The sequence below is a fragment of the Urocampus carinirostris genome, chromosome 14, assembly GCF_059441175.1.
Source record: "Urocampus carinirostris isolate Australia breed hairy pipefish chromosome 14, RoL_Ucar_1.0, whole genome shotgun sequence".
NCBI classification, from domain to species: Eukaryota; Metazoa; Chordata; class Actinopteri; order Syngnathiformes; family Syngnathidae; genus Urocampus; species Urocampus carinirostris.
The window spans coordinates 18,872,392-18,884,235 of NC_142362.1; the positions used below are offsets into that span (position 1 = coordinate 18,872,392).

At 48.3% G+C, this 11,844-nt stretch overlaps 1 protein-coding gene across 1 annotated transcript in view; it reads left to right on the top strand.

Annotated features, from left to right (window-relative positions):
* The window catches only part of ttn.1 (titin, tandem duplicate 1), a 131,541-nt gene that overhangs the window by 68,581 nt on the left and 51,116 nt on the right, over positions 1-11,844 (top strand). Inside the window, 24 exon segments of the mRNA XM_088353508.1 lie at positions 39-3,008; positions 3,088-3,408; positions 3,503-3,787; positions 3,873-4,172; positions 4,279-4,442; positions 4,536-4,773; positions 4,850-5,125; positions 5,204-5,503; positions 5,612-5,914; positions 5,990-6,289; positions 6,375-6,662; positions 6,742-7,044; positions 7,136-7,438; positions 7,516-7,821; positions 8,079-8,366; positions 8,446-8,736; positions 8,820-9,107; positions 9,209-9,491; positions 9,572-9,879; positions 9,938-10,042; positions 10,211-10,408; positions 10,479-10,775; positions 10,859-11,449; positions 11,536-11,838. Coding sequence (XP_088209634.1) covers positions 39-3,008; positions 3,088-3,408; positions 3,503-3,787; positions 3,873-4,172; positions 4,279-4,442; positions 4,536-4,773; positions 4,850-5,125; positions 5,204-5,503; positions 5,612-5,914; positions 5,990-6,289; positions 6,375-6,662; positions 6,742-7,044; positions 7,136-7,438; positions 7,516-7,821; positions 8,079-8,366; positions 8,446-8,736; positions 8,820-9,107; positions 9,209-9,491; positions 9,572-9,879; positions 9,938-10,042; positions 10,211-10,408; positions 10,479-10,775; positions 10,859-11,449; positions 11,536-11,838 — 9,609 coding nt within the window.

The window sequence follows — 11,844 nt, forward strand, 5'->3', positions numbered from 1 at the left end:
ATTAGGATGCCTTACAAGTTCCTTGTTTCATTTTCCAGTACCACCCGCTATTGAAGTGGACGTGAAGCTCATCGAGGGTCTTGCTGTTAAGGCAGGCAGCACTATTGTACTGCCCGCCAAGATGAAGGGGATTCCCATCCCCACTGCTAAGTGGATGACAGATGGAAAAGAAATTGTATCTGAAGGTCATTACCAGATTGAATCCACCGGACACACTACAACCCTCACCATACCTGAATGCACGCGAGGAGACACTGGGGAGTACATCCTCACCGTGTCTAACCCTACAGGCAGCAAAACTGTCGCTCTGCATGTCACAGTCCTAGATCTTCCAGGACCACCTGTCGGACCCATCAACATCTTAGAAGTAACCCCTGATCACATGATGATACAATGGAGGCCACCCAAAGACGATGGTGGTACACCCATCACCAACTATGTGGTTGAAAAGAAGGATGTGAAGAAGTCATGGGAGCCTTGGTCAGTTGTAAGCTCCAGCGGTATCAGCACCAAAGCCAAGGTGTCACGTCTGGAGAAGGGACGCGAGTACATCGTCCGTATCCGAGCCGAGAACAAGATCGGAATAGGTGGTGGGCTCGAGAGTCCTCCCACCATTGCCATGCACATGTTCAACCCTCCTGGTCCACCGGGTCTTCCATTGTGCTCTGATATCACAGAAAACGCTGTGACGGTGCAATGGTCCCTGCCTGACCATGACGGAGGTAGTCCTATCAGTGGGTATGTGATTGAGCGCCGAGAGATGACTGGCAAGTGGATCCGCGTCAACAAAACGCCTGTCCTGGATCTCAGATACAGAGTCTCTGGTCTATTTGAAGGGAATAGCTATGAGTTCAGAGTGTTTGCGGAAAACATTGCTGGTGTCAGCGAGCCCTCCCTCATATCGGATGCAATCAAGGCCACCCGGCCCATCACCAGGCCGGGACCTCCTGTAAATCCTAAACTAAAGGACTGGAGCAAGTCTTACGCGGATATCTGCTGGACAAAACCCACAAGAGACGGTGGCAGTCCCATTCTAGGCTATGTTGTTGAGATTCAAAAGACAGGCTCCGCTCAGTGGGACAGGATTAACAAGGATCTCATCAAAATCTGTGCCCACCGGGTACAAGGACTCATCGAAGGTATGGAGTACAGGGTCCGTATCAGAGCCACAAACACTGTCGGAGACAGTGAACCCCGGGAGCTAACTGACACTATCTTGGCAAAGGACATTCTTGTTCCTCCGGAGATTATTGTAGATGTATCATGCCGTGACGCTCTTACCGTGAGGGCAGGCCAGATCATCAGTTTAATCACCCGAGTTAAGGGCAGACCGGACCCTGAGATCACATGGACCAAGGATGCAAGGGCTTTGTCTCGAGACAAGCGCACCGTGCTGAGAAACCAGTATCCGCTATGTGAATTGGTCATCAATGATGCTGTTCGGTCTGACTATGGCAAATACTCCATTGTTGCCAAGAACAGCAGTGGACAGGCACAAGCAACTATTATAGTGAATGTGCTGGACACACCTGGAGCTTGCCAGAACATTAAAGTAGCCTATGTGACCAAGAACTCTTGCATGGTGTCCTGGGAGAACCCAGAAGATAACGGAGGCACAGAGATCACTCAGTATATTATTGAGTACCGTCAGCCAAGCCAGAGGGGATGGACAGTGGTTTCCAATGACTGCACAAAACGCCTGATGAAGGCCCCTCTTTCAGAGGGTTGCGAGTACTTTTTCCGCGTGTGTGCCGAAAACAAAATCGGTGTTGGGCCACCCACTGAGACCAAGACAGCTGTGTTGGCAGTCGATCCCATTGAGAAGCCGGGTGAACCAATCGACTTCCATATATCTGAGATCGGCAAGACATTTTGCTTCCTCAAATGGAAGAAGCCCGACTATGACGGAGGCAGTCGTAATCTGAGTTACCACGTGGAGAAGAAACCAAAGGAAGCCGAAGAGTGGGAGAGACTTCATAAGGGTGCTATCAAAGAGACTTACTTCATGGCTGACAGGTGCATTGAAAACCAGATCTATCAGTTCAGAGTTCAGACTAAAAACGACGGTGGTGAAAGCAATTGGGTTACCACAGCTGAAGTATTGGTTAAGGAGCATCTTTTACAACCAGAAGTTAACATAAAACTAGATGGAACCCTTGTAGTGAAAGCCGGGGACTCAATCCCCATCGAGGCAATGGTTAAGGGCAAACCCCAGCCTGAAGTCAAATGGACCAAAGATGAAGGCACTGAGGAGATTAAAAAGAGTCCCAGGCTTCAGATAGAAACTGGCACCGACTTTTCCAAGTTTCTTCTGACTTCTGCTCGGCGTACCGACAGTGGCAAATATGTCATCAGTGCCACCAACAATGCAGGAACATGCTCCGCGAGTGCCAAGGTCAACGTATTAGACAGACCTGGCCCGGTCAGGGATCTCCAAGTCTCGGGTGTCACTTTCGACAGGTGCCATTTGGCGTGGAACATCCCAGAAGACGACGGAGGCTGTGAAATCTACAACTACATCATTGAGAAATGTGACACCAAGAGGGGAGTATGGTCCATCCACTCCAATGCAGTCATCACTAACAAGGCCAACGTGACTCGTCTCATTGAGGGAAACCAATACATATTCAGAGTTCGCGCAGAGAATAAAATGGGTCCTGGCCCTGCAGTGGAGACTGACGCCATTGTTGCCGGTACTGAGTTCAGTGTCCCCGGTGCACCTGAAGCACCGGAAGTCACCAAAAGTTCCAAGGAGGAGATGACACTGCAGTGGTCAGAGCCTGAAACTGACGGTGGAAAACCAGTCACTGGCTACCTGTTGGAAAAGAAGGAGGAGCATGCTGTGCGCTGGTCCACTATTAACAAGGAGCCCATGCCAACAACTCGCTTTACCGTAACGGGATTGTTGCCCCTTCATGAGTACCAGTACAGAGTTAAAGCTGTCAACGAAATTGGCATCGGCGGTGCAAGCAAACCCTCACGTGCTCTTACAGCCAAGGATGCCATTGGTATGTCGCTGCTAGGTTTTTAAGGGAGCTGTCTGTGGACTGAACAACTTCCCTCATGGTGTATGTGTGTTTCTTACAGAGCCTCCTGCACCACCTACCAACATGAAGGTCCTGGACAGCACAAAATCCAGTGTGACGCTAGGCTGGACCAAGCCTGTGTCGGATGGCGGTGCCCCCATCATCGGTTACGTGGTAGAAATGAGGGTCAAGGGAAGTGGCAAGAAAGGAGACGATGGTTGGAAGCGCTGCAATGTGGCTGCTCAGCTTGTCTTCTGTGAGTTTACAGTCACAAGTCTGGATGAGAAACTCTTCTATGACTTTAGAGTGTCAGCTCAGAATCAGGTGGGCCTGAGCCTGCCTTGTGACCTGGCGACGGCCGTTAATCCCAAGGAGATACTTGGTGAGGATTAATGTTTTTATCCGCTGACTACGTTGACTGCAGACTGATTTTGATGTGGCGTCACCTTACATCATCAATGGTTTTGCTTCAACAGAGGCGCCAGAGATAAACTTGGATGCCAACCTGAGGGAGGGACTAACAGTGAGAGCTGGTTGCCCCATTAGACTGTGTGCTACCATCAGAGGAAGACCACCTCCCAAAGTCATCTGGAGAAGAATGGGCATTGACAACGTTGTCAGGAAGGGTCACGTGGATCTCATCGACACCATGACCTTCTTGGTCATTCCTGATAGCACGCGCTACGACTCTGGCAAATACTGTTTGTCTGTGCAGAGTCCTGCTGGAGAAAAGGCCGTGTTTGTCAATGTTAAGGTTCTTGGTATGTCCCGCCTTCTGCCGTCACCATTCTGTGCTTGCTTTACTGGACTCAAAAACTAACTTGTATTTGCCTCCTATCTAAAAAGACACTCCAGGACCTGTGATGAATCTAGAGGCCTCAGACATTAGACAAACATCAGCAAAGATTTGTTGGAGTCCTCCAGAAGTTGATGGTGGCAGTGAGATCACTCACTATATTGTCGAAAAGCGAGAAATTGATCGCAAGACATGGGCTACAGTTAAGGCAGAAGTTGACAAAGTTCCCTTCAAGGTCACTGGTCTCGTACCAGGCACAGAGTACTACTTCAGAGTGACTGCTGTCAATGAGTATGGCCCAGGTGTTCCCCGGGTGTCACCCACTTCCTACCTAGCCTCTGATCCTGTCAGTAAGTATGACTTCTTGCTCACCTAAATGAGCACTGAGACTCTGTCCATGCTGGCTCTACCGTCCTATTTTCGTTTATCATAAAAATTACCTGATTTTTTTTTCAGGTAAACCTGATCCATGTGAGAAAATTGACATTTTAGAGATTACAAAGAACAGTGCGATCATTGGCTGGGTTAAGCCTTTACGAGACGGCGGAGCCAAGATTGACGGTTATGTGATTGAATACATTGAGGTCAAACCTCCTCCTCCACCCCCGGCACCAGTAGAGGTTTGTGGTTTTTCACTCGCTGTTGACGTCCAGCAATGATCTTGAGAAATTGAGTTATGGACCAAATTACTGCTCTCTGTACCTCCAATGCAGATTCCAAAAGATGTAAAAGATGTCCCTGCATTACCACCATCTCTACCTATGAAGGAGGAGGCCGCGGAGCCTAAAAAGGAGCTATGGAATGCCTACACCACCGTGAAGGGATTGAGCATCAGCATCAGTGGCCTGAAAGAGGGTAAAAGGTACAAGTTCAGAGTGGCTGCCAAGAACATTGTGGGCTTGAGCTTGTTCACAGAGACCAGGGAGCCAATTGAGATCAGGGAACAGATGTGTAAGTTCCAACATCTAAAAATCCACTCCAAGCATCAAAATGATTTATTTTTAAGGACACTCCTCTTCCCATTCAGTGGAGCCAAAGATCATAATGCAAGACATGGTCAGCGAAAGAGCTGGAGCCAAACTACGGGTTGAGGCCGTGGTGTCAGGAAAACCTTCTCCAACCTGCAAGTGGTTGTGCGGCGACATACCGCTGGTCTCCTCAAGCCGCCTCGCTGTGCATCATTCTGGCAATCTGTGCGTCTTAATCATAAAGGACGTCTCAAGGACAGACAGTGGAGAGTACAGTCTCGTAGCTGAAAACAGCTCAGCCAAGGTGGCCCAGGCTCTCAAGATCATCATCAGAGGTCAGTTTCCACACTTTCTTTACTCCGGGGACTCAAAAATGATATGGATTGATGGAATTGACCTGTTGTTTTTTTTAGATATTCCTGGACCTCCTGGGGGTCCCGTGGAGATTAGTGACATTGACTCAGATGCCTGCTCTCTGTCCTGGAGCGAACCTCTGGAGGACGGAGGCAGCAAAATCACCAATTATGTCGTGGAGAAATGTGACGTGAGTCGAGGGGACTGGGTGAGTGCAGTATCGTCCTGCCAGAAGACCAGCTGTAGGCTGGGAAAACTAATTCCAGGGAAAGAGTATGTGTTCCGCATCCGTGCTGAAAACCGCTACGGTGTGTCGGACCCCATCCAGTCCGACAGGATGATTGCCAAGTTCCCCTTTGGTAGGTTTTCACGAAAGAAAGCCTAAATTATCACAGTTTACTTTGCAAACATCCAGTGTTTGTGAGAGCGGTTCATTTAAAAAAATTAACAGGTTTTTCTGTCACCAGACGTTCCCAGTGAACCTCTGAATTGTCACATCAATAAGATGAACAAAGACTGCATGTTTGTGGCCTGGGACAAGCCAGAAACTGATGGCGGAAGCCCCATCACTGGCTATTACATCGAGCGTAAGGAGAGAAACAGCCTTCTCTGGGTCAAGGCCAATGACACAGTTGTCCGCACCACTGAATACCCCTGTGCCGGCCTGATCGAAGGCCTGGAGTACACCTTTAGGGTGTCAGCCATCAATCGTGCAGGTCAAGGCAAGCCAAGCATGAAGACGGATTTTGTGACAGCAAGAACACCCATCGGTGGGTTCCCTGATCCTTACTCGTGCTATTAAACTAATTCTGTTGCACATTCTCATCTAAGTTATTTTCTTTCAGATACCCCTGGGAAACCTGAAGTCGTGGACATGACTAAAAACTCTGTAACTCTGGTTTGGGGCCGGCCCAAGAACGACGGTGGCAGCAAGATCATTGGCTATTACGTAGAGTCTGTGCGAGTGCCTGGAGACACATGGGTGCGTTGTAACAACGTTTGTCTGAATGTACCCAAAGAGGAGTACACTGTGACCGGTCTGGAGCGAGACCTTCAGTACCAGTTTAGAGTCATTGCCAAAACAGCTGTCAACATTAGTAAACCCTCAGAGCCTACGGACCCGATACTGGTCTGTGCTGAGAATGGTAAGAAAGGACACAACCGTTTGACCTGTTTGTTGTCAACTAACTTAATAATGGATGATAAGCAGGGTCCTGTCATTATTTGCAGTGCCTCCAAGGGTAGAACTTAACACTAGAATGCAGAAAGGTTTGAAGGTGAAGGCTGGATCCTGTATTCTCCTGGAGGCTGAAGTTTTTGGTAAACCGATGCCAAAAGTCACATGGAAGAGAGGTGATGATTACCTGAGGTCATGCGACGGGCAGGTCATCACCCAACAGAGACACCAGTTCCAACTAGAAATGAGCTCAGTCACCAAGGAGAACACCGGAGTCTACACCATCCTTGCAGAGAATGCGAGTGGCTCCAAAACTGAGGATATCCATGTTACTGTTCTGGGTGAATACTTTGAGGCCCTGTCCCATTTGTAGGTTTTCTCGAGTCCATTTATGAATGTGGTGTGTGTTTCTTTGCGCAGATGTTCCTGGTCCACCTGCCCGTTCCAAATACCTTGAAGTGCTTGCCAACAGAATCAAGTTATCATGGGATCTGCCACTAAATGATGGTGGAGCCCCAGTTACCAACTATATTTTGGACAAGCGTGAGACTAGCAGAGCTACCTGGGCTCAGGTGTCCTCAAAGATCAAGGGTGAAACTTTAGAGTTTAACGTAGAGAAGTTGATCGAGGGTCGTGAATACCAGTTCAGAATCCGTGCTGAGAACACGTGGGGAGTTGGAGACAGTCTTATCACGGCCCCTGTTATAGCCAAGAACCCATTTAGTGAGTGTGACCCATAATCACAGCAGCATGTTTATGTCGACATCAAAACCATTCGAACGTAAAATTGATTATTAATGTATGTATGTGCCAGCTGTCCCTGGATCCTGCGAGGCCCCAGTGATTACCAATGTCACTAAGGATGCTATGACCGTCAGCTGGAAGGAACCTGCTGATGATGGCAAGTCTGTGATTCTGGGTTACATTCTTGAGAAGAAGGAAACAAAGGAGATGGACTGGACCAAGGTCAACAGGAAGCCCTTAATGGAAAGGATGTTGGATGTTACCGGCCTGAATGAAGGTGTTGAATATGAATTCCGGGTAATTGCTGTTAACGTGGCAGGACTCGGAAAAGCCAGTGAACCGTCAGATGGCATGACGGCACAAGATCCCATTAGTAAGTTTAACTACCTCTAAAATTTGGCTTGCTTCGTTTGTATCCGATCTAACTTGAAATTAAACACGTTCTGATAGCTCCTCCTGGCCCAGTGCTGAACCCAGGTGTGACTGACACCACCTCCAACACCCTCAGCCTCAGTTGGAGTGCTCCAACCAACAACGGTGGAAGTCCAATTTTGGGGTACCTAGTGGAGTGCAGAAGGACAGACACAGGAGACTGGACCCGATGCAACGTTCCAAGGAACTTGCAGGACACTAGCTACGTAGTCCAAAACCTCATTCACAAGGCTGAGTACCAGTGTCGCATCACAGCGGTCAACAAGGTCGGCTTCGGTGAACCGGTGAAAGTGCCGGGCAAGCACATTGCCCAGGATATTATTGGTAGGTTTTCTTGTCTTCCATCTTATTATTTTTTTTTTAATTAATTTTTAACTCAGGTGTTGGATCAAAGTTAATATCCAAAATCAGTCCCAATTGAAGTTAAGTGCTTTCAGAATTTGCTCAACACAGAAACAATTACTTTTTACTTCTATTAAAAATAACTGGTAATTGTACTTACATAGATGAAAAGGTAATTGTAATTACATAGATGATCAATTTTGGAATCAGCAATAAACCTATCGGGTTTGATCCTCTAGTCCCACCGGAGGCGGAACTGAGTGCCGAACTGACAGAGGGCCTACAGTTGCAAGCCGGTAGCACCATGAGGCTTTACGCTAAAATCAGAGGTCGCCCCACACCAAAAATAGTCTGGGCCAAGATGAACAGCAACATTAAGGATCGCCAAGGCATTTTCATCAAGTCCACCAAAAGTGACACCACTGTGCTGGTGGAGAACGTAAACCGATTCGATGCAGGCAAATACATTCTCAACTTGGAGAGTTCGGCTGGCATGAAAATGTACACCGTCATCGTCAAGGTCTTTGGTAAAAATACCTTTTGACTTCATGATCCCAATACTATTGTTGTCTAGTATGGGATACACCTTGTTCCTTTTGGCTCTAGATACTCCCGGGCCACCGATTAACCTGGCGGTAAAAGATACCACGAAGGACAGCACCTCCATGTACTGGGATGCTCCTCTGCTTGACGGCGGCTATGAAGTCACCCACTACATTGTGGAGAAGCGTGACACTGAAAGGAAGGCTTGGTCAATGGTCTCCAACAACTGTACCAAGACCTCTTTGAAGGTGTCAGACCTGAATGCTGGGCGGTCATACTACTTAAGAGTGTCAGCTGTCAATCGTCTCGGCGCCGGAGTGTCCTGCGAGACTTCTGACTCAGTCCGAGCCTCTGGTGGGTGTGACAGGAACCTTTCCTCCCGCTTTTTTCTTTCTTTTTACTGTTTTTTGATCACTCGTCCTTCTGCATTTATACAGAGGAGCCTGGTCCTGTCATGGACTTCAAGACCTTGCTGGTAACAAAGGACTCTTGCACCCTTAGCTGGAAGAAGCCTCTGAGTGATGGTGGCAGCCGCATCATCTGTTATGTACTTGGGATTGTCAACGGTGACAACAAATTCAGGGAATTGATGAGGTCCAAAAACATGCAGTACAGTGCCAAAGACCTGGTGGAGGGCAAAGAGTACAAATACAGTGTCAAAGCTGTGAATGACACTGGGGAGGGTGCGGCCAAGGAGCTGACGGTAGTTGCCAAGGATCAACTCAGTAAGCGCAACCTTTCACTCTGGATCATTGATAGCTGATAAATGTTTCGATTGGTCCCCAAATCTGAATCTTGTCCTTATTTCTGCTGTTGCTTTTCACAGTTCATCCCACTTGTGACCTGAGGGAACTTCCCGACATGTGTTATGTCGCCAAAGAGGGTACTACGGTGCGTTTGAAGATTCCAATCATGGGAAAACCAACGCCCAAAGTGTCCTGGAAGAAGGGGGAGGAAGAAGACTTGACAGACACAGGACGTGTGTGCGCAGAATCTTCTGCAGTCAACACCATGCTTCTGATTAGAGATTGCCAGAGGAGCGATGCCTCCAAATACACACTCACCCTTAAGAATACTGCCGGCAGCAAAGAGTCCACCATTTTTATCAGGTTGCAATCAGATTATTTTACTGGTGCCTTGTCTTGCCTGTGGTCTTCCAATCTGGTGATATCACATTTTTTTCTTTAAGGGTGGTGGGGAAGCCTGGCATCCCTGTCGGACCTATAAAGTTCAAGGACATCACGGCTGATGGCGCCACACTCAAGTGGGTGGCGCCAAAAGACGACGGCGGCTCAGACATCACAAATTACATTCTAGAGAAGAGAGACTCTATCACCAATATGTGGGTGACAGTCTCTTCCACAGTGGACAGGAACACAATAAGGGTAACCGGTCTCCACGAGGGTACAGAATATGTTTTCAGAGTTTGTGCTGAGAACAAGTACGGCGTTGGGGATGGGCTCAAGTCGGAGCCTGTGATTGCAAAACATCCTTTCAGTAAGTGTTTGCAACATGTTTTGCCCGGACATCCTGCATCACCTGTGCTTTGTTCCAGATGTTCCCGACGCGCCTCCCCCACCTCAGGTCATGAGTATGCGACATGACTCTGCTATCCTGGCCTGGACAGACCCCAGGAAAACCGGAGGTTCTCCCATCACAGGTATGGCATTTGCACATGGTCATTTTTGAATGAGAACCTCATTGTGATTTTGAGGATCCTCTCTCTCTCTCTCTCTCTCTCTCTCTCTCTCTCTCTCTCTCTCTCTCTCTCTCTCTCTCTCTCTCTCTCTCTCTCTCTCTCTCTCTCCCTCTCAAAACGTATGCGAAGGGTATCACGTGGAGTTCAAAGAGAGGAATAGTTTGTTGTGGAAGAGGTCAAGCCCAACCGCCTTGAGAATGAAGGAACACAAAGTGACCGGGCTGACGGAAGGCCTGGAATACGAGTTCAGGGTAATGGCTGTAAATTTGGCTGGCATAGGCAGACCAAGCCTTCCCACTGATCCCCAAGTTGCCCTTGATCCTATCGGTAGGCATAAAACACTTTGTTAAAATCCGTATCGGCGAATCGGTTGTGCTACATGAGCATTTGTGTTCAGATGCTCCCGGAAAACCAGATGTGGTCAGCATCACCAGAAGCACCGTGACTCTCCAGTGGGCTGAGCCGCAGTTTGACGGTGGCCACAAGCTGACTGGTTACATTGTAGAGAGACGGGACCTTCCTTCCAAGATCTGGGTGAAGGCTAACAGTGTCAACGTTGTGGAAGCCGCGTACACAGTCACCAATCTCCAGGAGGGTTGCAAATATGAGTTCAGAATACGAGCAAAGAACGCAGCCGGTGCCCTAAGTCCAGCATCTGAGCAGACGGATACAATCATCTGCGTGGATGAATATGGTGATTTGCTTCTACTCAACTTCTGCACTTAATGGGTGCAAGTAGCAAAGTTGCTAACCCTTTTTCTTTTCTCTTTCCAAAAGCTGCACCGACCATTATTATCGATGCTCAGGTGAAGGAGGCTGGTGTGACCGTCAGAGCCGGGGAAACTATTGTGGTCACTGCCACAAGTATTCTTGGCAAGCCTGCCCCGACCTCTTGCTGGTCCAAAGGAGGAAAGTACTTCAAGCCTTCGGACATTGTAAACATCGAAACCACGGCATCATCCTCCACTTTGTCCATAAAATACGCCACGAGGAAGGATTCTGGCCACTACATCATCACCGCAAGCAATCCCTTTGGTGTGAAAGAAGAAACAGTGATGGTTAAAGTTTTGGATGTTCCTGCGCCTCCTGGTCCCATCGAATGCAGCGGTGTCTCTTCCGAGAAGGTTACGCTGACCTGGACGCCCTCTCCCGAGGACGGAGGCTCTCCTGTTAAATACTACATGCTGGAGAAGAGGGAAACCAGTCGCCTACTCTGGACAATTCTCGAAGAGAAGGTCATTGGGTGTCATTACACGGCAACCAAACTCATCCAGGACAACGAGTACATCTTTAGGGTGTCGGCTGTGAACCAGTATGGCCGCAGTGAGCCAGCTCACTCTCAGCCTGTTAAAATGGTTGATCGTTTTGGTATGTATTGTGTGTAGGTTGAATGAACGAAAGATCAATTAAATACGGGTGAATGTTTTGATTGCGTTTTACCTTCATCAATTTAGGTCCTCCTGGTCCACCATCGAGACCAGAAGTTGAAAAAGTTGATGAGCACTCAGCTACAGTGACATGGAAAAGACCCACAGAAGATGGTGGAAGTGATATTATCGGTTACTGTGTGGAGAAGAAGGAAAAGAAAGCAATGAGGTGGATAAGGGGATCCAAGAAACAGATTGCTGAGCTCCGTTACGTCGTCACTGGACTGACTGAAGGTTTACAGTATGAGTTTCGTGTTCTGGCTGAGAACAGAGCTGGTTTTGGAGAACCCAGTGAACCCTCTATGCCAGCCACAACAATGGTTGCTACCTGTGAGT